We start from the raw sequence: 25,021 nt of genomic DNA on the forward strand, positions 1-25,021 counted from the left end.
CTTTCCCTCTTTGCGTCTCTTTCGCCATGGCTGATGATAAGGTAAGCACCTGGGTTTCCTTTCTTTTCTATCTTTCCGCTGAGATTCCATTGTGTTTTCTCCGGGAAAAGGGGTTTCCACATTTCTCCCTCGTTTTGTTTTTTACACCTGGTTTTCATTTCTTTTTAGATTCTTGGTGTTTGATAGAAAGGGCAAGTTCGGAGATGTCCGTACTTTTCTAAGTTTTGGTTTTCTTCCGCCTTTTTAACGGAATCAGAGATTGCCAAGTACAGACCAGGGTGCAGTTTCGATTTTTTTCGGAAACTGTTTGAGCTTCTGTAAGATGTTCCTTGAGATCCTCTGAGCTCTCGGAAGGGTTGTTTAGGGTTTCTAGGTTCTGCAAAGTACTCCCCTTTTAACGATCTAACTGTTTTTGGGTTACTTGGAGGAGAAAAAAGACCTGATTTGAAGCTTCGAGGTGGTGAAAATCGTTGGGGGTGTTGAAATTAAGCTACTTTTTCTTTTCTCAGAGATTTTTTTCCGTTTCCAAAAGTGGGTCACTTTCGGTTTTTAGATTCCGTGATTAGCTTCTGTAGCGGCGATCTAGCTTTCGGGGTCTTACCGAACTGACTCTGAGGTTGTCGGTCTCGATCTGTGATGTCTTGCTTGTTCTTGGTTTGAACATTTATCCATTTGTTCTATGTCCTATGCTTTATCTGTCTCCTTGCTTGATAAAGTGCAGTAATCTTATCGATGATCGTTTAAAGCAGGTTTCATTTATTTTTTTCCTTACCTGAATATGCTCGTCTTGCAGGAGATGTCGGACGCTGTAGTTGATGGGCATGATCAAGTTACTGGTCACATAATTTCCACCACGATCGGAGGAAAAAATGGAGAACCAAAACAGGTAATTATAGGTTACCAAATACGCTTTGTTTGTCTGCCAGTCAGTCCCTCTATTTTGAGCTCTGACACAATTTTCTTCTGGCTCTTGTACCTGTAGACAATGAGTTACATGGCCGAGAGTGTTGTAGGAACAGGATCATTCGGGATAGTTTTCCGGGTATAATGCAACCTCTCTTCTGTAATGAATCTTGCTCGATATGTCGGTTTTCGGGCCTCAAGTTGTCTTTTTTTTTAACAGGCAAAGTGTTTGGAAACTGGGGAAACTGTTGCCATAAAGAAGGTTTTGCAAGACAGGAGATATAAGAATCGAGAACTGCAGTTAATGCGTGTGATGGATCATCCGAACGTGGTTTCTTTGAAGCATTGTTTCTTCTCCACCACAAGTAAAGACGAGCTTTTTCTCAATTTGGTTATGGAGTATGTGCCCGAGAGCTTGTATAGGGTGCTGAAGCACTATAGCAGCGCAAATCAAAGAATGCCGCTTATCTACGTGAAACTTTATATGTATCAGGTAAATTTCAAGAATTTCCTGATCAAAATTGATATGAAGGGATTTGTTTTTCTTTGATCATCGTTTTGGTTAATTATTCCTTGACTTGCAGATATTCCGGGGACTTGCATATATCCACAATGTTGTCAGCGTTTGTCACAGAGATCTAAAGCCTCAAAATCTTTTGGTATGCATTTCTAGAAAATAAAAATGATGTACAGAAAAAACAAATGAGTTTCCGCATTTTATTTTTCAATTATGCTTTCGTTTTTTTTTAAATTATGCTTTCGGGGTTTCCACAGGTCGATCCTCTCACTCATCAGGTCAAGATCTGTGACTTTGGAAGCGCAAAACAGTTGGTATGTCTCTTCATGTTGCCCCAAGCTTCTGCTAAATCGTTATGAGTAACATATTTGCTCGGTTGAGGCAATTTCCCTTCTTTCCAAAAGTTCAGACATCAACGTTGTGGTTCTTGTGATCAGGTTAAAGGTGAAGCCAACATTTCTTACATCTGTTCTCGTTTCTACCGTGCCCCTGAACTTATATTTGGCGCCACCGAATACACAACTTCCATTGATATCTGGTCGGCTGGCTGTGTTCTTGCCGAACTTCTTCTGGGTCAAGTATGGAGTTTTCTCCTCTCTCCTCTCTAGATTCTCCTATGCACTCCATGGAAAGAGTTTCACTCACAGTTTGGTATTTTGTTCCTTCACAGCCACTATTTCCGGGAGAAAACGCTGTGGATCAGCTCGTAGAGATTATAAAGGTGAAATATTTGATTATGAAACTTGGTAAATTATGTCTGTAGCGGCATCATTGGCGAGAAATCCTCATGTATAATTGCTTGAACAGGTTCTTGGTACACCAACTCGGGAAGAAATCCGTTGCATGAACCCAAGCTATACAGATTTTAGGTTTCCGCAGATAAAGGCACATCCTTGGCACAAGGTTTGCCTTTTTCATCATTAACTATTATCGAAGTTTCTTCGTGAAAAAATAAAGTCACGGCCTTTGTACTTTGCTTTGCTGCTGGTTTCGTTCTTATCGAATGCTCTCATTTTGTGTAGATTTTTCACAAAAGGATGCCTCCGGAAGCCATTGATCTTGCATCGAGGTTGCTCCAATACTCTCCAAGCCTTAGATGCACAGCTGTGAGTTTAATCATTTTTCATTTCCCCTTTTCGGTTGCTTTAGAACATTTTGCAAATCTGCTGAGAAAACCTAATATACTTAACGATATTGTTCTTCAGCTTGAAGCGTGTGCTCATCCATTCTTTGATGAACTTCGAGAACCTAATGCCCGTCTCCCGAATGGACGGCCTTTCCCTCCTCTCTTCAACTTCAAACAAGAGGTACTCTCTCTTGTACTTTTCCTCAAAAAAAAAAAAAAAAAATTAAAGAGAGAGAGAACTTGAATGCTTATGTTCATGATCAACAGATAGCAGGAGCATCACCTGAGCTGGTCACCAAGTTGATACCCGACCATATCAAGAGACAATTGGGTCTCAGTTTCTTGCATCCAACCGGGACATAAACAATCCTTCATCCACCTGGACGCAGGCCAGAGTTCTTTATATGAATATATGTAGCAAGATGATGATGTTTGACAAGTGGCAACCCGATGCTCGCTTAAGAAGCTCCCTCACCAATCCCAGAAACGTAAAAACTGTCTTGTTCAGACAGGTTAGGCGGTAACACGGCTATATCTGCGAATTCCCCCCACAACACTCTATCTCTCTCCCTTCTCCTTTTAGCTTAAAAGAGTTATTGAAGGAAAAAAAAAAAAAGACTTGCCCCTCTGTTTTCTTTCATCTTTTTATCTGTAAATGATTTAGTCAGATATATATTAAGCTTAAAGCAGAGGGTCGAGAGATGAAGTGTTGATCAGTCTGAAAATGGTGCTGCTGGGTTTACTTCTCTATGTTTTTCGCTTTTTTAGCCTTCTTGAACAGTTGTTCCCTGCAAAGCGTTGTTACCAGTTCATGAGGTGGTTTGTTTATGACTTTTATTACTGAGACAACTCACAAAGACTTGTCTTTTTTTTGGTGCTTACACCTTCAATGCCGAGTTATGTTTTTGATTGAATTGTCGTCACCTACCCTTTAGGGTTATCTCCATAAATGAAGGGTGTTGACGTTGAAATGCAGTGCAGAAGTAGATGAGTGAACTTAATAATTTGTCTTCACATGTCGGTTGTTCAAGTATCAAGTTCCCAAATTTTTCATTGTGCGTGTGATTTTGTGATTTGTCTGATAGATACAAGGTATGATCAGATCAACGGTCGAGATTTGTCGTTGTCTCATTCTCATCCTTGCCGTAGGATCCATCCCCAGAGGATCAGGTCTTGGCCATCGGACACAGTAAGTCTAATAGCGGAGACAAGGGGACACTTTTTTGTCAATTTCCTTATCTCGAGGATTTTCCCGCTTCCACAAGCTATTTTTTTTGTTTGTCTTCTTCGACCTCTGGATCTTCTCATAGATCAAAACCCACCAAAATAATTTAATGAATTCTCATTTTTTCTAATCTGTCTTCGTCGTTGTTTTCTTTAATGGGTTTTGACTTGCCCTAGACAATGGGGGAAAACCCTGGTGATAAACTGCTGAAAAATGAAACCTTTGTCCCAAAAAACCGAACTTTGGTAACCATCCCCCAAAAAAATCCTGAGATTTCTCTGGCTTTCTTACACTTCTGATGGAAAATGTGGTGAAGTTTCTGTTCTTAGGATGTTTGTTTTGTTGGGTCGATTCTATTTCTGCTACTGACAGTCTCCTCTCGCCCAAGGGTGTTAACTATGAAGGTGAGTTCATCAGAAAAAACCACAAAATCCTCTTTTTTTTTTTTTTTGTTCTGGGTTTCCTTTGTGATACCGTTAAGTAATGATTGATTACACTGAAATTAGCAACTAATTTTTACCAAGTTTTTTTTTTACAGTGGCGGCACTAATGTCAGTGAAGAACAAGATGAGAGATGATGAGGCAGTGATGGAGGGTTGGGATATAAACTCTGTTGATCCTTGCACTTGGAACATGGTTGGTTGCTCAGCCGAGGGCTTCGTTGTTTCTATGTACGTTATCGTTCTCTGATTCGCTTGGTTTATTTTCTGTTTGGTTGCCCAGAAAACGTATGTTTTTGGACAAAAGTTTCCTCTCTACATAAGACATTGATGAGAAACAGAAAGATGGATGTGTTTTCAGTAGGAGTTTCTTCTCATTCTGCTAGCTTTCGATGTGTATAGACGAGGATTTGTTGCCCAAAAAACTATATTTTGGATCTGTATATTTGGTTGTGTCCTGTAAATTCATAATCTTGGATCTCTAATGCAGAGAGATGGCGAGTAAGGGATTGTCGGGCACAATCTCAGCTAGCATTGGGGAGCTTACTCATCTTCGAACATTGTCAGTCTCTTTCTTGAGTAATGGTTTATAAGAAATTCCATTTCTTGGATAATCTTTGAAGCTTTTTCCTTGTGTTTATGTTCCATAGATGTATATCCATGTCAAGCATCTTGTGAACTGGTTTGTGTATCTATGTCCATGTAATGATAGAACATAGACATAACGTGGATTAGTTTACCTTGTTTGTGTATGTGTTTGCAGGCTATTGCAGAATAATCAACTAACAGGTCCCATTCCTTCTGAGTTAGGGCAACTTACCGAGCTTGAAACCCTCGATCTCTCCGGTAATCAGCTTAGCGGTGAAATCCCGAGTTCTTTAGGGTTTCTTACTCGTCTAAATTACCTGTGAGTATATGATATTTAGTGATGCTTTGAGCTCCCAAATAAATGTTTTTCTCTGGCTTTGCATTTCAACTCTCATCACTTCTATAAGCTTTTCAGGCGGCTCAGCAGAAATCTTTTATCCGGACAAATCCCTCGCCTTGTTGCTGACCTCACAGGTCTTTCTTTCTTGTATGTGTTGTTCTGCTTCATAAATTTGTATCGATTTTCTATTAGCATGATAGTTCTTAGGCTTCTTGATTTTTTAACAAAACCTTAACTAGGGATCTCTCATTCAACAACCTGAGTGGACCGACTCCAAATATATTAGCGAAAGATTACAGGTAACATAAGTAGTGAATGATTATTAACGTTATCTTTCTTAAAACTTTGTCCTAAAGCCTCTCTGTGATGTGTGTATTAACGGATTAGAGGACCTTTCTTTTGTAGGATTGCTGGTAATGCATTTCTTTGTGCTTCAGCTCTTGAAGAGGTTTGCTCTAATGTGACAAAATTGAAAGACGGTAAAGTATAACATGCTAATTCTTCACTTGCAAGTACTTTTACCGTTTTACGTAAAAACATGAACTGTTAACATGTGACAATATATATATGCAGTCTCTGGTTTGTCTGAAAAGGACAAGAGCGACAACCATCACAGTTGGGTTCTCTCTTTCGCCTTTGGCATCGGTGTTGCCTTTATCGTGTCTCTGATGTTTGTCATTTTCTGGGTGCTCTGGAATCGATCCCGTCTCGCCAAATCATACGGTATTAAGTATTGTGTCCTGTCACTTTCCCTTTCCAACCTTTGGCTCTAATGATGAATACTAACGGAACACTCTATCATCCTTGTGGATTTTTCAGTGCAGCAAGATTATGAATTTGAAATCGGGCATCTGAAAAGGTTCACTTTTCGTGAGCTGCAAACTGCCACAAGCAACTTTAGTCCAAGGAACATCCTGGGACAAGGCGGGTTCGGGGTAGTTTATAAAGGGTATCTCTCAAATGGAACGGTTGTGGCAGTTAAAAGACTGAAAGATCCAAATTATACGGGAGAAGTTCAGTTTCAAACAGAGGTTGAGCTGATTGGATTGGCTGTTCATCGTAACCTTTTACGCCTCTATGGATTCTGCATGACACCGGAGGAGAGGTTGCTCGTTTATCCTTACATGCCAAATGGAAGTGTTGCTGATCGCCTTAGAGGTTCATTTCCCTTTTTCCCATTCTCTCTCTTCAATACAAACGACAGTAATGCTCTACATATTCCCAACATAAGTGTCCTTTGTCGGGTTTTTTTTCAGACAATTGTGGAGAAAAGCCGTCCCTTGATTGGAACAGGAGGATATGGATTGCGCTGGGTGCAGCTCGTGGGCTGGTGTACTTGCATGAGCAATGCAATCCAAAGATTATCCACCGAGATGTAAAAGCCGCAAATATCTTACTCGATGAGACATTTGAAGCAGTTGTAGGAGACTTTGGTCTGGCAAAGCTTCTGGACCAGAGAGATTCACATGTCACCACTGCAGTACGAGGGACAATAGGTCACATAGCTCCAGAGTACCTTTCCACTGGACAGTCCTCTGAGAAAACCGACGTTTTCGGATTTGGGATACTGATTCTGGAACTCATAACAGGACATAAGATGCTGGAGCAGGGAAACAGTCATGTCCGAAAAGGAATGATTCTGAACTGGGTAAGCCAACAAAACACTTCCTTCAGTGAATTTGCGCGAAAACAGAGGATTTTGAGGCAGACCCTGAATTTGTTTGGATCAGGTAAGAACACTAAAAGCAGAGGAAAGACTGGAAGAGATGGTGGACAGAGATCTGAAGGGGGAGTTCGAGGGGACGGTGATGGAGAAGGCAGTGGAGCTGGCTCTACTCTGCACGCAGCCGCATCCAAACCAGAGGCTGAGGATGTCGGAAGTGTTGAAGGTTCTTGAAGGTCTCGTGGATGAGTCGGGGATCGAGGAAAGGAGTGGCGGAGGCAGAGGCGGATACGAGGATAGGGTCCCGAGTGTCTCTAGGAATTACAGTGGAGGCCATGAAGATTCTTCCTTCGTTATTGAAGCCATTGAGCTCTCCGGACCACGCTGATGTGAAGACAGCCAAACAAACCATGAGAAATGTATACTACACTGTTTGGTTTTCTGCAACTGTATATCAGTTTTGGTTGATGTCCGAATTCTTCATTCTTTTGTTCCACGGTTATGTTCGGCTTAGGTCAATAATAGTGTGAGACATAAACAAAGACAGGGATAATCTTAGAAAAGGAATAAATAAATTAATCAAATTCTTTCTTTCATTGAATACGATAGAACTTATCGATAGCAAGATCCGTTGTAGTCTAGATGGTTAGGATACTCGGCTCTCACCCGAGAGACCCGGGTTCGAGTCCCGGCAACGGAATTTTTTGTTTTTGCCCCTTATGGTCGTCCCTCTTATTTTAATCCAACTGAGGGCATTTTCGTCATTTCGTTTCGTTTGAAAAACCCTAGCTTCCTTTCTCATATATTTCTCACTTTCCGCTCTCGTTCCAGAGTTCGTCCGCCATCCGCCCTTTTCCTCCAGCTCCTCGTATCGATCTTCTGAGATGGTCTCTCTATCTCTCTTCTTATCTTTCCTCTCCGATAGATTCTTCCATTTGTTGATTTTCTGTTTATTGGGTTTTTATAATTATCTTCCTGTTGGTGTAGGCGTCGGAGAAGAAACTCTCGAACCCCATGAGGGACATTAAGGTTCAGAAGCTCGTCCTCAACATCTCCGTCGGTGAGAGTGGTGATCGCCTCACCCGTGCCGCCAAGGTCTGTTTGTTTCTCCAGAAAATTACTGACTCAGAAATCAGAGAACATGGATTCTAGATCATTTCTCTCTTATTCTGTGCATAGTCTCGAATGCCGCATAGATTTGCATGTCACTTTGGGAAAATTCCGAAACACTGAATGACGAGAGAAAGAATCAACTTTTTTATTTACCCATCCGGTGTTTTTTTTAAAAAATCTAAAATCAGGGCATTTGGTCATTCTAGGTCTTGGAACAACTCAGTGGTCAAACCCCTGTCTTCTCCAAGGGTAAGTGGGTGTGTTCTTGGAGGCTATCGCATCTTGTTCTAGTGTTCTTTCCATGCCATTATAATCTAAGTGGTGATATATAAAACATGTGTATAAAACAGCGAGGTACACTGTGAGGTCTTTTGGTATCAGACGTAATGAAAAGATTGCGTGCTATGTCACGGTGAGGGGGGAAAAAGCGATGCAGCTCCTTGAGAGTGGTTTGAAAGTGAAGGAGTACGAGCTTCTGAGGAGGAATTTCAGCGACACTGGTTGCTTCGGGTTCGGTATTCAGGAGCATATTGATCTTGGAATCAAGTAAGTTTTGTTAATGCGGTGCTTTGGCTTTTTTTATTACGCCTGTGATTGAATTTGGACATGCTTGCGTGTGGCTTTTGTAGAAGTTGCTGCGTTTGATGATTCCCATGATTGGGTTTGGGTGCCATTTCTTATGCTAAGACTAAATGGTTCTTGTTTCCTCTTGATTGATATTTCTTTCGGAAGCTCGAATTTGGAGATGTAATTTGTACATTGGCGACCATGTGAGAAACATTAGCTCTTCATAGCTTTTGTATGTTTTCCTAGTTGCTGTTGTTGTCTTGCCCTCATTGGTATTGTTGATAATGTACCATAATTGGAAGTATTAGCTTAGCAAGGGTATTTTGTTAGGGAGCCCTTAAGAAATTCTCTCTATGATGATTGTGTGATTTGCTTTGGAATCAAAGATGTGAAGATGATTACAAAATTTTATTGAATTTGTGAACTTTTTCAAACTTTATAGGTATGACCCGTCGACCGGTATCTATGGTATGGACTTCTACGTGGTTCTGGAACGGCCGGGATACCGTGTGGCCCGTCGCCGCAGATGCAAGGCCCGTGTCGGAATTCAGCACAGAGTGACCAAGGAAGACGCCATGAAGTGGTTCCAAGTCAAGTACGAAGGTGTTATCCTCAACAAGTCTCAGAACATCACTGGTTAAACCTTTTTTACCTCACATTTTGTTTTGGTCTAGCTGTTGCTGGCTTTACCTTAGAATTCTGGATCTTAAGAATTTCATATTGCAGTTCTTTTTTTTTTTACATCAGTTGGTTGAATCCTATGAATGCTTTAAAGTATGAACATGTTTTTGGAATCTAATGGTGCCAAATCCCAAGATTTCCAAGGTTTATTTATTTGTACATAGAGCGATATCCAGGCCAACTTTTGTCATCGTTTGGTGAGTTGTGAATGGTTTTCATATAATGGGCCTTTGAGTGGGTCTAATGTTAAGCCCGTTTTGGTTAGGCCCATTTAACGGCCCGGTTATCTTTTCAGTTTGGGCGGAAATTGCTTCTTTTATGCAAGCACTGAAGCGAAACATCAAACTGTTAGATTGGATTCTTCTCTTTTCCCGCGTTTCCTTGTCGGATGAGCACAGAGAAACTGAGAAAACGATGGCACATCTATACTCAAGCGTCTGTTTCCCGCTCCCTCACCATGCCATATCTTACAGGCACAGGGATAGCCATAGCGTTGCCAGAGCTCAAAAGGGCTCAATTTCTCTTAAACCCTCCTCAAGAGCAGTATCTCTCGATGGCAGAGATTCTTCAGATTCAGTTTCAACCGTTGTTCGCAGCTTCTCCAATTCAAACACCCAAATTCGGAGGTTCTGCGAAGCGGGTAATCTTGAGAGTGCCACGGAACTGCTTCGCACTTCTTCAAAACCGGAGATCGACCCGAGAACATTATGCTCAATGCTGCAGCTTTGTGCCGATTCGAAGTCTCTGAATCATGGTCGAGAAGTTGATTCCTTCATCCGTGCTAATGGGTTCGCGATAGATGCGAACTTGGGATCGAAACTCGTTCTTATGTACGTAAATTGTGGGAATTTGCGGGAAGCGAGACGGGTTTTTGATCTAACCAGGATAGAGAAGACATTATTCTGGAATCTCTTGATAAATGAGTACGTAAAAACTGGAGATTTCCGCGAGAGCATTGGATTATTCAAGAAAATGCTGAATTCCGGAATCGAAACGGACCATTATACATTTTCCTCTATATCTAAGAGCTTATCGGTTCTGGGAAGTGTTAATGGAGGAGAGCAGCTTCATGGTTATGTTCTGAAAACTGGGTTTGGAAACTACAATTCCGTGGTGAATTCTCTGATGGCATCTTATTTAAAGAACGGGAGAGTTGAAAGCGCGCGTAGGCTGTTCGACGAAATGACTGAACGAGATGTTATATCATGGAATTCCATGATAAATGGGTATATATCAAACGGGTCGGCTGAACAAGGGCTTACTATTTTTGTGCAGATGCTACTATCAGGCTTAAATGTTGATTTGGCTACTATGGTTAGCGTTTTCTCGGGTTGTGCTGATTGCCGTTTTATATCCTTAGGTAGAGCAGTGCATTGTTTCGGGTTGAAAACTCGTTTTGCTTGTAAAGATCGGTTCTGTAATACTTTGCTCGATATGTATTCGAAATGTGGTGATCTGGGTTCAGCCAAGGCTGTCTTCGAGCAGATGAGTGATAGGAGTGCTGTTTCATACACATCGATGATTGCTGGTTATGCCAGAGAAGGTCTGGCTGGTGAGGCTGTGAAGTTATTCTCGGAAATGGAGAAGGAAGGTATCAGCCCAGATGTTTACACTGTCACTGCGGTCCTCAACTGTTGTGCTCGTAATGGTCTATTAGAAGAAGGTGGGCAAGTCCATGATTGGATAAGGGAAAACGACATGGATTTTGATCTGTTTGTGTCCAATGCCCTCATGGATATGTATGCAAAATGCGGAAGCATGGAAGAGGCTCGTTTAGTGTTCTCTGAGATGCCCGTGAAAGATATCGTCTCATGGAATACCGTCATTGGCGGTTACTCGAAGAACTGTTTTGCTAATGAAGCTCTCAGCCTGTTCTCTGCGATGTTGGAAGAATGCCAGTCGAGACCCGATGAGAGGACGATGGTTTGTGTTCTTCCGGCTTGTGCAAGTGTTGCTGCTTTTGATAAAGGTCGAGAGATACACAGTTACATAATGAGAAACAGGTATTTCTCTGATCGGCATGTTGCTAATTCACTCGTAGACATGTATGCCAAGTGTGGAGCACTTAAATTCGCCCGCTTGCTCTTCGATGATATTGTTTCCAAGGATCTGGTCTCTTGGACTGTGATGATAGCTGGATATGGCATGCACGGGTTTGGAAATGAAGCCATTGATATGTTCAATGAAATGAGAAAAGCGGGTATTGAGCCCGATGAAATTTCCTTCGTCTCTGTACTGTATGCTTGTAGTCATTCTGGGTTGCTCGATGAAGGGTGGAGGTTTTTTAACATCATGAGACACGAATGCAAGATCGAGCCTACACTGGAACACTATGCTTGTATGGTTGACCTGCTCGCAAGAACTGGAAATTTGTCAAAAGCTTATCGATTCATCGAGAAAATGCCAATTCCACCGGATTCTACAATCTGGGGAGCTCTGCTCTGTGGTTGCAGGATACATCATGATGTCAAGCTAGCCGAGAAAGTAGCGGAAAAGGTCTTTGAGCTTGAACCGGAGAACACAGGATACTATGTACTTATGGCGAATATCTATGCAGAAGCAGAGAAATGGGAAGAAGTGAAAAGGCTAAGACAGAGGATCGGGCAGAGAGGGCTGAGAAAAAACCCGGGATGTAGCTGGATAGAGATCAAGGGCAAAGTTAATATCTTTGTATCTGGGGATAGTTCACATCCACAGACCGAGAAGATAGAAGCTCTGCTGAGGAGGTTAAGAGCTCGAATGATGGAAGAAGGGTATTCGCCTCTAACGAAATACGCACTGATAGATGCGGAAGAGATGGAAAAGGAAGCTGCTCTATGTGGCCACAGTGAGAAATTAGCCATGGCCTTAGGGATTCTGAGCTCTGGACATGGAAAAATCATCAGGGTCACGAAGAATCTTAGAGTTTGTGGAGATTGCCATGAAATGGCCAAGTTCATGTCTAAGATCACCAGACGGGAGATCGTGCTAAGGGATCTGAACCGGTTTCACCATTTTACGGATGGCCATTGTTCTTGCAGAGGTTTCTGGTGAATTTGCTGCTATCCAAGATGTAAACTCTGTGTATAGATTTTCCCCGTTCTATGCAAAAGGATTCGAAGCATACTTCTGCGGAGAGGTTTGAATTGGGTTTCCCTTGTGTGTTAAAAGAATTGATCTCTCTTTACACAATTGGGTTGATTTGGGGATCAATGCATGTTGGAGATTTCTATAAATCGCTCGTCTTACTACCGTTGTTTCCGTCCTTCTTCGCTTCCGCGTCCTTCCTCTCTGACTGAACTTCCTGCTGCTCGGTGGAACCTGGGTTCTCTGTCAGAAACTGCTCCCAGAAGACATCATTAACCCCAGTTGGAGGAGCAGCCGGTTGTTCTTTCGAAGCAACAGGCTCGGAGTTCATGTCAATCCTCGGAGATTTTGGACGGGCATCGATGTTTAGCTCTAAGCAAGATATAGACGGGCTTTCCGCGCAACTATATATTGTGTGTGTGAAATCTAACATGACATGAACAGGCTGGAGGATTTGATTGGTGCTATGACAAGTTCATAATAGCGCCATTGCTTCAAAGAAAGACATAAGGAGAATCATAGCTACATTATTTTATTCTCTTTGTTCATGTTTTTCCCTTTGATATTTGCCAAAATCCATTTCTTGAGACCAATCAAATGACTTTCAATTATTCTTAATCACATCATTTTGGACCAACAATATCATGATTCACCATATACACATGCATGCATATATAATACATATCATTTTGACCTAACAACATGTGCACAAAAGATAATAATGCATGACCAAAAACAAACTAAACTGTCGATAATTTTACTCTATATTTGTGTTTTCTATGTAAATAGAAAAATTAAAAAAAAAACATTTGAATAAAATATTAAAATACAAATTCAGATTACAGAACAATTATTACAGAAATAATGCTTTAACACTCCTATGGTAGAAGTGCTCTTTAGACAACCATAATTAATGTCTGTAATCATAATCACAACACCACAATTTCAAAAGGGCAAAACTGAAGAATAAAAGGAAATTAAATACTCTAATTGCCTAATAATTCTCTCTCCCGATCAATGTGGGAAAATGAAAAAACCAATTACAAGCACCGTAGAATAGAAAACCACAAACAAATAACCAATTTCATCGTGTAATTTTTATAACAAAACCGAAAATTAAATCGGGATTGGTACCGGAATTTCCAATTGGCTCTGGAGAACCGGTTCGGTTCTCTCCAGGAGTACTCTTGGTTTACTGGTGTTCCTCCTCGCCCCGAAAGAACCCTAATCACTCCCAAAGATCAGGGCTTTTTCGATCAACCACACCATTTAGCGAGAAGTATCAAGAAGACGATTAAGAACACAAGGGAAGAAAGGCCAATGGCGACTCCAAGCACGACCTTGTTAGGACCATGGTGTTCTTCCTTCTTCTTCCCATTACCATCTCCGTTATCGCTGTAATCGTAATCCGAAGCGGAAGCGTCCTCCTTCTGCGGTGGCGGCGACATGGGCAGGCCGTGTTTGTCGCAAGGAGCAATGCCCAACTTCATTTTCGAAGACAGAACAGAGTGATTGTAACAGAGGTTGCTGTTTCCGCCCACTTTGAACACTTCAAGTCTCTTCAAGAAGCTCGCATTGAAGGGTAATACTCCATGGAAAGCATTGTCTGCGAGATTCAAGTGCTTCAGGTTCTTCATCTTGGAGAAGAAGCTCGGGACAGTGCCGTTTAGCTGGTTCCCGCTCAGATCCAAATGGGTCAGCCCAGGGATAGACGAGATCGCGTCAGGTATAGCTCCGGACAACCTATTCGACGCCAGAGACAGGTTTTTAAGCCACATCAGATCTCCAATGCCGGTGGGTATCTCACCGGAGAGCGAATTTCGGGTCAGATTCAAGGATTGGAGGTTGGAGAGAAGGGTAATGGAAGTGGGTATGGAACCTTTCAGCAGATTATTGGACAAATCGACATGGGTGAGATTCGAGTGGAAGTGTTTCGGGATGCTTCCGGAGATATTTGCGTTGGAAATGGTGAGGGAAGTGATCTTATGCATGTTTCCGAGGATGACATAGAGGCCCGAGGCAGAGACAGGGACGGAGGAGACAGTGAGGTCGGTGAGGTTGACGAGACGAGCGAGGGAGACGCCGGAGAGGCCACGGCGGCGGAGGAAGGAGGAGACGGCGGAGAAGGAATGGAGAGACACAGGGAAACGTGGCGGAGGGGAGAGAGAGGGACAGTCGAGGAAGGAGAGAGACAGGAGAGAAGGGGAGAGAGCTCGGAGCGCGGTGGCGGAGATAGAGAGGTCAGAGGAACAGTTGGTAAAGAAGATGCCGGTGACGTGGCGGAAGGGAGATCCACCGTCGCAGGTGACGACAGCAGAGGATGCAGCGGAGGGACGGCGGTCACAGGGGTTTTTGGCGGTGGGAATGTTGAGAGATTCGAGGGCTTCGAGCTGTTTCGGGTCTAGTGGGGAGGATGAGGTCGTCGGAGGTGCTCGGGAGGGGGCCGTCGGAGGAGGAGCTCGGGAGGGGGTCTCCGTCGGAGAACTCGCTGGAGATACGGCAGGTGCTGCGGAGACGGAGGCGGCGATGAAGAGTAGGAGGAAGAATAATGCCGGCGACGGAAGAAGCTTCATGGTGGAGACTGGAGAGAGAGAGAGAGATTTGGGAGTGTCGGAAAGTAAAGTAAATAAGTTTCTTTTTTTTTTTTTTTTTTATAAAAGGGAGTTAAAACTTTTGAATTACATCACGCAACCACGAGGGGTTGTAATTCCAATCCTATCAGCATAAAGTAACTCGGACATGGCAGTTGGGAGTTTAATAAACTGGTCTTCGATTTGGCTTTAATTACAGTTTTGACCTTCTTCTCTTCTTTTTCTCTCTCTCTCCGCCGCATCGACTTCAATTGTGTTGCATTGAATTACTAACCATAGATCTCTTCATAATCATATGATGTATTGTCGTCCGAATTTCACAAATCCTAAGTTTAAATTTCTATTTAATGAAATGTAAATAAAAATTATAGGTATTTTTTATTCCTTCAAATATCTCTCTTCTAACCAGTCAGACCAAGTGGGGACAAGAAGAATATATCTTTTTGCAAACCCAATAAACCATGTAAATGCCCCTTTTATAAAAAGAATTCCTTTTACCCCTCGTACAAATTTTGTTTATTAATGGGAAAATATTAACCAAAATACGATCTATCCGTTGGAGCTCCGGGGATTATTAATTAATTTTTTGTTAGATTTGGTTGGGACTACTAGAAGCTTCGGATCAGAGTTTTGGCTTTAATTAAGTTTAAGGTTAAAACCATTATCACTTTATCCCCAAATTCCTCGAAATGGGATATAAATGGGGATATGCATAAATCTCTCTCATGTGTATATTTAGGGCAAAGTTTCTCCTATTTTTGTAATTAATGTGCTGGTTTATTCCAATTTTTCTAACTAATTGATGTTGAAACTTTTTTTTTATTATTATTATTACATCAACCTTATGAAACCCCGAGGTAACAAATGATATCATTCCGTTTCTTCAATGAAAGAATTCAATCATATTATATAAACACGAAAACATTAACTTGTGGAAAAAGCAGCCATGTGAGAGTCCCCAAGAAGCAAGAAGCAATAATAGGAGAAAGAAGAGGCTCACGTAGGGAAACCTTTTGCTTCAAGATCAAACCATAGCAATGCTCCAAATATTTAGAAAAATCAACTCACTGTCAAGATCTCTGAGGTTTAAGATGACAACATCGAGTTCTTCTCGCTTTGCATCTCTATAAACCTCAAAAGGATCTCTGGTCTGCTTCTTCTTTTATCGGGCATCAGCATATGATCAAGAAGAGGAAGAATCCGGTTAACTTCTAGGTTTAGATGGAGGACTGTTTAACCATAAAGTTCTTGTGTATTGGACAGGCTCTTGAATCCCATCAAGCCCCTTCGTGTTAACCTGAAATCAATTCAAAAGGATTCCCAAGATCCTGAAAACCCAAAATTCACCTATAGTTGTACAGGTACTGAATGAAGAATGGGTTTGATTTGTAGAGATAATTACATCAAAGAAAACTATGTTTCGGTTGGTTTAGCGGTAGAGAAACTTATGGGCAATACCTGAATCATCCCGGGCATTGTTTCCTAGCCTCGGGGTTCCATCCTTCTTCAAGTGTTTTCTAGGCCTTGGAAACTAAGCCGTGATTCTGATCAAACATCAGAATCTGAGCCTCATTCTCACCATCATTTTGCTTTTTGTCCTTCTTCTTCTTCTTCTTATAGCTTTTCTTGTCCTTCGGGCTCTCTACCCTGTTCTTCCATATCCACCATTCAATTCTTCACGCATATGCATCCCCTAGTCTGTATAGTCTAAACCTCTTCAGCAAAACCTCTTTTGCTGCCATCAATATTCGGGCATCTATCTTCTGATCTCCATGATAAAATGGTTGCAGTCCCTAAATTATCCGAGAAAATGAACAAGAGAGAATTGGGGTTCTTACCACTGCCAACTGCGGAGACTGTGCTTATATGTCAAGTAAGAATTTCAGCATCCCTGTGGCCGGAGAAGATTTAAGATCAAACTTGCGACCCTCACATGGCGATATAGAACCATTTATAGCATTTTCAGAGGAGCGTTTTCCGGGGTGACTCGAGGTCCTTCCTTGTTTCAGCATCATCCAACAAGTTCTCTTTGAATGCCCATAGCCATCACGATCAGATCATACCAAATTGAATTTCAAAGTTGAGCAATTTCAATAAGCTCGGAGAAGGTTTTTTTACCGTCGTAGGGATTACCACAGCGCAGGCAGATTTTCCGACCTTCTTTGGTCTCGTACTCGAGACAAGCCTCGCAGATCGGTAAATTACGCTTGTTGGACCCGATGAACAAGTCTCCAGTTGGCTCCGAGACCGATTTGATCGCCGCAGGTGCTGCAGATCGAAACCCCCGGCTCCATCATCTTCGATTTCCCGGAATTAGGTAAATTATCGCTGTTGCAGATTCGGCGCGTAGAAGGGGAAGAAAACCCTAATCAGGACTTGAAGATGTGGTGAGTTAACAAAGCTGGACTTGGACCGCCATGAAGGGTTTGTAAGGAGGAAAAAGAGATGTCTCTGAGGGTTCGGTGGCTGGTGGAGATCGGAAGTTGGGAAGCTTCTGTACCGGATCTGGGAACAGATTCCCCGTCGCCGGCGTCGTCTTCGACTGTCAAAATCCGGGTGAGACAAGGGACGTTTGGAATCTCCGTCACAGTCGTTAGGTTTTGTGGCGTTATTTTCTTGGCGGGAAAGTGTCTTGGCCGTCATTTTCTTAACGGAATATTCCTTCGGCGTTATTTTTTCCGTATTCTTGTGGATAATTATAGATGATTATTAAGTTCAAAATTCATGTATAACGAGGTCAAACGATAGATTGAAATTCGTGTTCGATAATTTCTTGTCTTTTTATAATATATATATATATATATATATAAAATGGATTAAGTCGTAAATGGAATAAGGGTATTTTCAAGATTATTGGCAGGTCAATCACTAGCAACCGACCATAAAGAAAATGCCCTTATCCGCACACGCATTTTGCGTAGATGATTGGAATACAATTGAATTCATATGTTGAATAAATCCAACCACGGACAATTATCATAATTAGATCACACCTTTGATATAATAAAGAAAAAAAATAGATTACAGAGTTAAACTATGTACCGATCTAAATGTGAAAGCTGCAATGATCATCTAACAGTAGAGGCAACGGAATAAGCCCATAATCTCAGATTACCCTTAATATTCATCTGATGATTCCAACCAGAAAACCTCCACTCCATTAATGGACTCTTCTTCATCATCTCCTTCTTCTTCTTCTTCTTCCTTCTCTTGCTGCTTTTATCTTCCCAAGCTTCCGACAGATAAGGCCCCGAGATCTCCGACTCCTCCGGTCGGTTGCTGTCTCTGTACTCGTCATCATCTCCTCCGTCAGTTAAGTTCCTTCTACTTAGTCTCTGCAGCGCGGGAATCAGAGAGACCAATCTCGGATCTCTGTCTTCCTCAGGGAATACGAACCCTAAATCCATAAACCCTTTTAGCTCCTCCAGTTCAAGCTCCGACAGTCTCATCTTCCTTGATCTCTCCTTGCTTTCTCCTCCCCTGTGTTCGCCATCATCATCGTCATCGTCATCTTCGTCATCATCATCTTCCCCTGCTTTTGTCGTTCCGGAAGGAGTCCCTCTGTGTCTCCACGAGTATTCTGGAAATTGATGGGCATGTTTTGTCTGGTTCTTGAAGATGATTTCGGTCTCGAACCAGACGGAATCGAAGAGCTTCAGGGTCTGGTCTATGTCCATCTATGGCTGCTCTGTTTCAGAAGTGTCGTTGACTGAGAAAACGAAAACACGATGGTCGGAGAATGATTCTCTCTCCGTTAATTACTCTCGCCTTCTGAATGGTGGGCGAATATTCTTCACTCGCAATGGACACGTCCCTTTTATACAAAAGGCCTCTGGCTTCTATTACACGGAAAGACTCCTTTAACCAAATTATATATCATAATAATAACACATATGAAACTGGCGCCTCATGTTTAAATGCGAGTATTATTATAATCCAAATATTTTATAAAATATTTTAAAATTCATATCCATGTTTATCATATAATAGAACGTCCATGTATTAAAAAAACATGTATGTGTAAGTTTTTAAAAAGAATTCCCGGTCGATCAAGAAAGGTCAAACACGCTTTCTCCTGTGGAAATAGAATATTCAAAGAAATCGGATTTTTAATTTCCAACTAAAAGGTATGGAAATTTCCAACGAGAACAAAGATTGGCAACATAACATAATCCACTTAACCGGATAAAACCGGCTTAACCGGAACCATATCAGATCAAACCGGAATACAACAACTAAGATAAAGATCTTCTTCACACACGACACAGCAAACACCTTTGTTCCTAAACCAAGTCGCCCTTCAAAGAATGTTGAATGCAGGTGTAACAAAAAAAAAAAAAAACGGAAACACATTTCCAACAAGAACCCTAATTAGAGCAGCACCCACCTTTCTTGACAGCAGAAACATCTTTGCTCACGTCAATCTTCTCTCCTTTCGAAGGTACATTGGCCGCGGCCTCGTCCCCGGCCTCCATCGCCTTCTTGCTCACAATATGGTAAATCTGCGTTAAAACTTCCGAGAACGCGTTCTCGACGTTGGTGGATTCAAGGGCCGAGGTCTCCATGAAGTAGAGAGATTCTTTCTCGGAAAATGATTTAGCATCCTCTGTCTGCACGGCCACGAGGTGGCGGAGATCGGATTTGTTGCCCACAAGCATTACTACTATGTTCGGGTCGGTATGGTCCCGGAGTTCCCTCAGCCACCTCTCCACGTTTTCGAAGGTGGAGTGTCGAGTGACATCGTAGACGAGAAGCGCTCCTACAGCTCCTCGGTAATAAGCGCTCGTAATGGCACGGTATCTACGGATTCAGACAAAACTAGTTAGTTAACACCTCTGCCATGAGAAAGATACATAAACTAAAAAAGCTAGCAACTTTAACCAACTAAATACTGAGAACAGTATTATACTAAGCACCCAGTAGAAGAGAAAGTCAGATAAGCAATAGCATACTCTAAACTTGAGAGAAGAAGCTAAAGAGTACCGGCTAAATATAGGAAAATACAAGATCCAGTTAGATATTTGACCAATGATAGAAACTTTTAGTCCAACCTTTAGAAATTCACTAGTAAAAACAGCAACAATGCCCACAAAACAGTTAGAGAATCACAAAGTAACTGTCATCTTTTCCATTTGGGATGAGGAGGATTGCCAGAAATGAAAGAATCTACCAATGATCCGTACAATTATCAACAGAACTCAGAAATAGCTGATTATTTTAGACTTAGGAGTTGAGTTCCTCTCCACACCAACAGATCGGGATTAAGGAACTCCAAAATCCCAGAATAAACAACAGCAAGGTGCTTAACCAAAACTATAGAGATGAAGATAAGGAAACTGCTTCATTTGAAGCTTGACGAGTTATTCAGCAAAAAACATGCAAAGTTGTAAAGTTTTCAGGTTTGTAACCAGATTCCTGGAAAGTAGAGTGAAACTGGAACTTCATAGCATCTCAGAAATTACTACCAGATCTACAATTGAAACGATCCAGATCTCGTCTTCCACGAATTCTAGCTAAAGCCCTAACTTTAGTTCTACGGCTACAAATCTGACAGAACATTTACATATAAATCATGCCAGAAATTCAAAAACCCACCCCAACCCAGGAAAATTTCAACCACCACAGAAAGATTTGAAATAGCAACAGGGAACAAACTTTCCCACCTAAATTTGTATGCTTAACAAGGAAGAGTTCCCTAAAATCCAGGTTAAATCTGCAACCAATAGTACCAAAAACCCAGATCGCGGAAATGCAGAAGTGACTACGGAAAATGAGAACAGAAATAAGAGAGATCAGACCTTTCCTGGCCAGCAGTATCCCAAATCTGGGCTTTGATGACTTTCCCGTCAACAGTCAAGCTCCGAGTCGCGAATTCGACGCCGATCGTGGATTTCGACTCGAGGCTAAACTCATTTCTGGTGAACCGCGAGAGCAGATTGGACTTGCCCACACCGGAATCACCGATCAGAACCACCTTGAAAAGGTAGTCGTAGTCGTCATCAGCTCCGCCCCCCGCCATTAACGCTGCTCGAGAGAAAGCCTTCACTTCGACCCACCAACGTAAAAACCCTAAATTTCTCTCCGATCCGTGAAATCGAAGAGAGAAAGAGGAACCCTTCACGCTTATTTCTAGCTCAAGGACCCGAAGGACTTCGGGTTCGCTTTTTTTGATTTTTCAAGATTTTCCCTTTTTTTTCAACAGAATCCGATCTTCTTTTCATCGGAAAGCTCTCATAGGGAAAGACGTGTTTTTTTGGTAAGCTATTTACCAAAAGCACCTGCTTGAGCATTCTGGTTTCCAGTTTTTTCTTTGTTCAATTTCGGGGTAATTCCGACCTTCAAGTGTTCATATTTGTTTTCTAGATTCATTTATTTATTTATTTTTGAAAAGGGATTTAAGTAGTGGTAATCATGTTTACATTGGTAAAAGCTAAGAATTTATTGAAGACTATTAGTTCCAGAATATATAAATATATATATATATATAACCAGTTATCATTTATCATATTTTTCTGTAAGGTATTTTCAAAATAACTACTATTAATTTTTGTTTGATTCAATATTTATTAGAAAATCCTAAAATTCGGGAAAAAATAAAATAAATCAAGCATTCCACATTTTAATGCTACCGAATCCTAATATTGAGAAAAAATCAAATATACAATATAGATAAATTTTGGATACATAATCTTAACTCAAATTGCGAAAAAAGTAGCTCAAATAATAATATACAAAGTAGAAGATTCTTCCAAATGCGTTTATAGAAAGAGAAAATAAAATGATTACATAAACACACAACTATATTCTTTTTTCCTATATAAATTATCTTGTTTCCATATATTGTAGATGTAGATTCTGATGTTTCATTTTTTTTCTCTATATATCCGAATAGAAGGAAAAAAAAAAAGAAGAAGATTGTATATATATACACAGAAGATATCTGAAATCATTTCGATTCTGTTTAAAATAATTATAAAAAAAAACAGAAGAAATTTCCAATGAATAAAAATGGTGGAACGTTGGGCTTTTCTAGATTTGGGCCGAATCTTTGGCCCAACAAAAAATGCAAGCTGCGTCTGCCGGGAGTCGAACCCGGGTCTATTGCTTGGAAGGCAATTATCCTAACCGTTGGACTACAGACGCATTTATTTTATGTTCAAAATTATTTTTATTGTTTGATTTTGCTGACGACACCATAAATCCAAGTCACTATCGCTTTCAACGAACCAGAGTCGCAACGGACGAGACGGTTAAGTCCTCTAGTCCGTTCGCTGACTCCTCAGCCGCATCTCCATGCCGGTACTCCAACCGTCTCTGCCGCAACTGACTTCAAGCCTTTGAGACCCTTGCTATAGTCGACAACGTCCGAGCGTCCCCGTTCGGCGCCGGCCGTCGAGTCTCTGCTCGCATTCCGTTTTCTTTTTCGAAGGCTGTTCGATTTCGTGTCAAACGCCAACTGTTCCGGAAATGGGGTGCATCAGTTCGTCCCTTGCCAAATCTGAAGGAGGAGGTGACTGGGATTGCTTCTTGTCCTGGATTTTCGCTCTAAACTTTGTCTGGTGTTCCTTTGAATTTCTCAGTTTGTGCGTAGGGTTTATCTAATTCGGTGTCGATCGCTGAAATTGTGCTGAAAATTTTTATATGTGTTGTCAAATTTTTAAGAATCTGGTTCCGTTTGTTGTTCTTTTGCCGTACAGCGATTCTTGGAGTAATTATGAGGCAAATTGTTCTTTCTGAGGTCTTACATTATGCTTAATTTTCTGTCATGCATTGATGAACATTTCTTGCTTTAATGGCATTTACGTTGTTAGTTTCTTTTGCATTGTTCTATTGTTCATGAGGGAACAATGTGATGGTTGAATCGTGTGCACATGATAGCTTGATCGTTTACATTGCACTGTGATGTAGGAATTCTTATATATTTTGTCTGCTGCCTGTTCTCTGTCACGTTCAATGGTTGTCGTATTGATACAACTTCATCTGGGAAAACAGGAATATGTGCTTGTTCTGTGTCTGTCTATCTATTGATATTACGTCCTGATTTATCAACAGAGAGGAAGATTAAGATCCGGAAACCTAAACCGTGGGTACATCCCGAGCCAATCACTAGGACGCGACTTGAAAGTATGCGTGAAGAATTTTGGGACACTGCTCCGCACTATGGCGGTCAAAGAGGTATTTGTGTTTGCCTTGATACAAACCACTGCCCAAATGAATGCAGAAGATGTCTTGAAATAGCATATGTTCCATTTGCATGATTTCTCTAACGGGGCAATTCAGCTGTCTCTTTCTGGCTTTTCCATTCATGTTCATGCTGGTCACCTTCATTATAGGCTCATACAGATTTAAAATGTGTTTTTATGGGTTACCAGAGATATGGGATGCCCTGAGGGCTGCTGCTGAAGCAGATTTGACGATGGCTCAGGCAATTGTGGATAGTGCGGGTGTGATCGTCCAGAACAGAGACCTCACAATATGTTACGACGAGAGAGGCGCAAGATATGAGCTTCCCAACTATGTTCTGAGCGAGCCCTCTAACCTGATCAGGGGTTAGGTTAAGATTCTCCACTTGCAACACAACACACACACACACAAAAAAAACTCTCTGAACACCCGACAATAGAGGGTAAGTTTCTCGTTAGGATAGCAATGACAGGTTTCCTCTCACTGTCATTTTAATGCATATAATCTTCACTCCATTGAAAATTGCGTGGGATGGAAAAAACCACATTTTTCCATTCCACGTGTCGTCACCGTCGCTGGATGCCGGCGGTGAACATTGCTGCCGCCGGCGTGAATTAAAGTGCGCCGCAAAGTGACACGTGATAATCCATCTGTGAACTATAAAAGCAAAAAGTGTTGAGAAAAAGATGACACAGGGTCTAAGCAAGCATTGGTCTAACGATGCAGAGAGAGAAATGATTGCATCCACTCTGAACTGAAAGCTCGGAAACCATCAAACTCAAAAAAAACTCAGATTCGGTCAGTCCTCACACCACTCTATCTATGCCTATCTAAACCCAGCCCATCATTTACTTCTTTTTATGTAATTAGACTATAAGCATGTAATTAATTAAACCCACCATATATTTCTGTTTGGACCTTTTTTCCCTACACTTTGGTTTTATTTTATTTAAAAAAAAAATATATGACATATGTACCTGGTCCAAAAACAAAAGACCAAGCATTTCATTGCAACGATTTGACTTTGACTTTCCCATGTGTTACATTAGTGTTTGGAATATATATATATAAAAGTATGCTAAAAGGGTTACAAAAAGAAACACATTATAGATCAAAAAACATTTGCCTCATTGGGTTACAAGACAGACCATATAGTATGTATGGGACCATCCAATGTTTTCCTTATTATGCATGCCCTTTGGTCCCAAAATATGGAGAAATGGTCATATGCGTGTATATGTACACACACACACGACGTTCCACGATGAGTGCTCTGAGGTGTACTACGTTCGGAGTTTTTGTTTATAAGATTACGTTCGGAATTTTTGTTACACGCTCCATGTATACCACTCCTACTATACCACTTGGGGCAAATATTATCAAAAAAAAAAGATTGTTACTATAGGCACATGAATATTAATGATAATTCTTTTTTTTTTATCATAGATAAGAAATTAAATGCGTAAGTTGGTGATAAAGTCCAACCTGCTTAATTAAGTCTGCAACTCGAGTTTCATATCTAATTATTACATATGATATATATATATTGTTGTTTTTGCTTGTTTTGTCGTGTGTATTTACACTACGTACCCCTCTCTACCGCAATATACCACAAAATAATAATCATATACTCGTTATTTTTGGACCTCTTCAATTTTCATTTTCTTTTTCTAACGTCAAGGCGTAGAAAAGCTTCGCATTAATGACCAGTTCAATCTGTAACGGTGGATACACGATTATACGTATGCATGTGTGTGTGTGTATACGTATGTACATAATGGATGTCTCACGAGGCTGGGAAAAGACACGTGATGGCCTCCGTCATAGTTGCACTAACCTCCAAAATGGTAGCCGGTGGTCCATCCTCTCCTCCATTAATTTTTATTCTTGGTAAGGTAATTCCCATTAAATTTTGGATATGGGAATCCTATGGAGTCCCACATGTCTTAGTCTTGTGCCTTTTTTAAAAAAAAATATCGACCATTTTATAACCTTAATTACGTCAATATACTCATGA

General features: G+C 41.2%; 7 protein-coding genes, 1 long non-coding RNA gene and 2 other non-coding genes across 17 annotated transcripts in view; 6 read left to right on the forward strand and 4 right to left on the reverse strand.

The window, feature by feature from the left end:
- Window positions 1-3,392, forward strand: part of LOC104798432 (shaggy-related protein kinase eta) — a 3,908-nt gene extending 516 nt beyond the window's left edge. The window contains exons 2-13 of one of the 3 annotated variants that reach the window (XM_019200689.1): window positions 8-41; window positions 794-886; window positions 983-1,042; window positions 1,124-1,396; window positions 1,488-1,562; window positions 1,678-1,734; window positions 1,858-1,998; window positions 2,091-2,141; window positions 2,228-2,323; window positions 2,443-2,526; window positions 2,626-2,727; window positions 2,814-3,392. In XM_019200689.1, the coding sequence (XP_019056234.1) occupies window positions 27-41; window positions 794-886; window positions 983-1,042; window positions 1,124-1,396; window positions 1,488-1,562; window positions 1,678-1,734; window positions 1,858-1,998; window positions 2,091-2,141; window positions 2,228-2,323; window positions 2,443-2,526; window positions 2,626-2,727; window positions 2,814-2,909 (1,143 nt within the window). In that variant the 5' untranslated portion in view covers window positions 8-26 and the 3' untranslated portion in view covers window positions 2,910-3,392. Of the gene's footprint in view, window positions 42-326; window positions 617-793; window positions 887-982; window positions 1,043-1,123; window positions 1,397-1,487; window positions 1,563-1,677; window positions 1,735-1,857; window positions 1,999-2,090; window positions 2,142-2,227; window positions 2,324-2,442; window positions 2,527-2,625; window positions 2,728-2,813 lie in introns of those variants that run through there. The other 2 variants (XM_010520513.2, XM_010520514.2) reach the window with 2 other exon arrangements.
- A 66-nt stretch (window positions 3,393-3,458) lies between these two features.
- LOC104798431 (probable LRR receptor-like serine/threonine-protein kinase At5g45780) lies at window positions 3,459-7,298 on the forward strand. 4 transcript variants are annotated; one of them, XM_010520508.2, is made up of 12 exons: window positions 3,459-3,735; window positions 4,088-4,175; window positions 4,310-4,442; window positions 4,702-4,773; window positions 4,975-5,118; window positions 5,215-5,286; window positions 5,379-5,438; window positions 5,545-5,618; window positions 5,713-5,862; window positions 5,959-6,297; window positions 6,396-6,787; window positions 6,870-7,298. In XM_010520508.2, exons 1-12 carry the CDS (start codon window positions 3,562-3,564, stop codon window positions 7,188-7,190), a joined length of 2,019 nt encoding a protein of 672 aa, XP_010518810.1. In that variant the 5' UTR covers window positions 3,459-3,561; the 3' UTR covers window positions 7,191-7,298. The 4 variants fall into 4 exon arrangements, with proteins under 4 accessions (XP_010518810.1, XP_010518809.1, XP_010518811.1 ...); XM_010520507.1 differs by having other exon boundaries at window positions 3,534-3,735; window positions 5,713-5,865; XM_010520509.1 differs by lacking the exon at window positions 5,379-5,438 and having other exon boundaries at window positions 3,534-3,735; window positions 5,215-5,273; window positions 5,577-5,618; window positions 5,713-5,865.
- Window positions 7,299-7,429: 131 nt separating this feature from the next.
- On the forward strand, window positions 7,430-7,502 carry TRNAE-CUC. The gene has a single exon. It is a non-coding gene; the product is annotated as a tRNA-Glu (tRNA).
- An 84-nt stretch (window positions 7,503-7,586) lies between these two features.
- On the forward strand, window positions 7,587-9,312 carry LOC104798433 (60S ribosomal protein L11-1-like). The gene is made up of 5 exons (XM_010520515.2): window positions 7,587-7,689; window positions 7,790-7,897; window positions 8,122-8,164; window positions 8,266-8,461; window positions 8,925-9,312. Exons 1-5 carry the CDS (start codon window positions 7,687-7,689, stop codon window positions 9,121-9,123), a joined length of 549 nt encoding a protein of 182 aa, XP_010518817.1. The 5' UTR covers window positions 7,587-7,686; the 3' UTR covers window positions 9,124-9,312.
- Window positions 9,313-9,505: 193 nt separating this feature from the next.
- On the forward strand, window positions 9,506-12,372 carry LOC104798434 (pentatricopeptide repeat-containing protein DOT4, chloroplastic). The gene has a single exon (XM_010520516.1). It carries the CDS (start codon window positions 9,578-9,580, stop codon window positions 12,194-12,196), a length of 2,619 nt encoding a protein of 872 aa, XP_010518818.1. The 5' UTR covers window positions 9,506-9,577; the 3' UTR covers window positions 12,197-12,372.
- A 671-nt stretch (window positions 12,373-13,043) lies between these two features.
- On the reverse strand, window positions 13,044-14,846 carry LOC104798441 (receptor-like protein 51). The gene has a single exon (XM_010520522.2). It carries the CDS (start codon window positions 14,800-14,802, stop codon window positions 13,486-13,488), a length of 1,317 nt encoding a protein of 438 aa, XP_010518824.1. The 5' UTR covers window positions 14,803-14,846; the 3' UTR covers window positions 13,044-13,485.
- An 819-nt stretch (window positions 14,847-15,665) lies between these two features.
- LOC104798440 lies at window positions 15,666-17,492 on the reverse strand. 2 transcript variants are annotated; one of them, XR_769444.2, is made up of 3 exons: window positions 16,939-17,492; window positions 16,279-16,847; window positions 15,666-16,117 (listed from the first exon to the last, which is right to left on the reverse strand). It is a non-coding gene; the product is annotated as an uncharacterized LOC104798440 (long non-coding RNA). The 2 variants fall into 2 exon arrangements; XR_769443.1 differs by having other exon boundaries at window positions 16,279-16,518; window positions 16,659-17,485.
- A 1,497-nt stretch (window positions 17,493-18,989) lies between these two features.
- Window positions 18,990-21,018, reverse strand: LOC104798439 (ras-related protein RABA1d-like). The gene is made up of 2 exons (XM_010520520.2): window positions 20,619-21,018; window positions 18,990-19,620 (listed from the first exon to the last, which is right to left on the reverse strand). Exons 1-2 carry the CDS (start codon window positions 20,837-20,839, stop codon window positions 19,188-19,190), a joined length of 654 nt encoding a protein of 217 aa, XP_010518822.1. The 5' UTR covers window positions 20,840-21,018; the 3' UTR covers window positions 18,990-19,187.
- An 873-nt stretch (window positions 21,019-21,891) lies between these two features.
- Window positions 21,892-21,963, reverse strand: TRNAG-UCC. The gene has a single exon. It is a non-coding gene; the product is annotated as a tRNA-Gly (tRNA).
- Window positions 21,964-22,064: 101 nt separating this feature from the next.
- Window positions 22,065-23,905, forward strand: LOC104798438 (ubiquitin domain-containing protein 1-like). 2 transcript variants are annotated; one of them, XR_769442.1, is made up of 4 exons: window positions 22,065-22,330; window positions 22,873-22,995; window positions 23,193-23,446; window positions 23,731-23,905. XR_769442.1 is itself a non-coding variant. In XM_010520519.2 (3 exons), exons 1-3 carry the CDS (start codon window positions 22,288-22,290, stop codon window positions 23,372-23,374), a joined length of 348 nt encoding a protein of 115 aa, XP_010518821.1. In that variant the 5' UTR covers window positions 22,065-22,287; the 3' UTR covers window positions 23,375-23,689. The 2 variants fall into 2 exon arrangements, 1 of the variants encoding a protein (XP_010518821.1); XM_010520519.2 differs by lacking the exon at window positions 23,731-23,905 and having other exon boundaries at window positions 23,193-23,689.
- The last annotated feature ends 1,116 nt before the right edge of the window (window positions 23,906-25,021 follow it).

Source organism: Tarenaya hassleriana, unplaced genomic scaffold (genome assembly GCF_000463585.1).
Source record: "Tarenaya hassleriana unplaced genomic scaffold, ASM46358v1 Cleome53, whole genome shotgun sequence".
NCBI classification, from domain to species: Eukaryota; Viridiplantae; Streptophyta; class Magnoliopsida; order Brassicales; family Cleomaceae; genus Tarenaya; species Tarenaya hassleriana.

Coding starts and splice junctions, on each gene's coding strand:
- LOC104798439 (XM_010520520.2), bottom strand. CDS start 20,839: ATGGCGGGGGGCGGAGCTGATGACGACTACGACTACCTTTTCAAGGTG. Junction 19,621..20,618: donor GATACTGCTGGCCAGGAAAG/GTCTGATCTCTC, acceptor CTGAATCCGTAG/ATACCGTGCCATTACGAGCG.
- LOC104798434 (XM_010520516.1), top strand. CDS start 9,578: ATGGCACATCTATACTCAAGCGTCTGTTTCCCGCTCCCTCACCATGCC.
- LOC104798438 (XM_010520519.2), top strand. CDS start 22,288: ATGGGGTGCATCAGTTCGTCCCTTGCCAAATCTGAAGGAGGAG. Junction 22,331..22,872: donor TGCCAAATCTGAAGGAGGAG/GTGACTGGGATT, acceptor ATTTATCAACAG/AGAGGAAGATTAAGATCCGG. Junction 22,996..23,192: donor GCACTATGGCGGTCAAAGAG/GTATTTGTGTTT, acceptor ATGGGTTACCAG/AGATATGGGATGCCCTGAGG.
- LOC104798433 (XM_010520515.2), top strand. Junction 7,898..8,121: donor GCCTCACCCGTGCCGCCAAG/GTCTGTTTGTTT, acceptor TGGTCATTCTAG/GTCTTGGAACAACTCAGTGG. Junction 8,165..8,265: donor AACCCCTGTCTTCTCCAAGG/GTAAGTGGGTGT, acceptor TGTATAAAACAG/CGAGGTACACTGTGAGGTCT.
- LOC104798441 (XM_010520522.2), bottom strand. CDS start 14,802: ATGAAGCTTCTTCCGTCGCCGGCATTATTCTTCCTCCTACTCTTCATC.
- LOC104798431 (XM_010520507.1), top strand. CDS start 3,562: ATGTCGGTTGTTCAAGTATCAAGTTCCCAAATTTTTCATTGTGCGTGT. Junction 5,287..5,378: donor CTCACAGGTCTTTCTTTCTT/GTATGTGTTGTT, acceptor AACCTTAACTAG/GGATCTCTCATTCAACAACC. Junction 6,788..6,869: donor AAGGAATGATTCTGAACTGG/GTAAGCCAACAA, acceptor TGTTTGGATCAG/GTAAGAACACTAAAAGCAGA.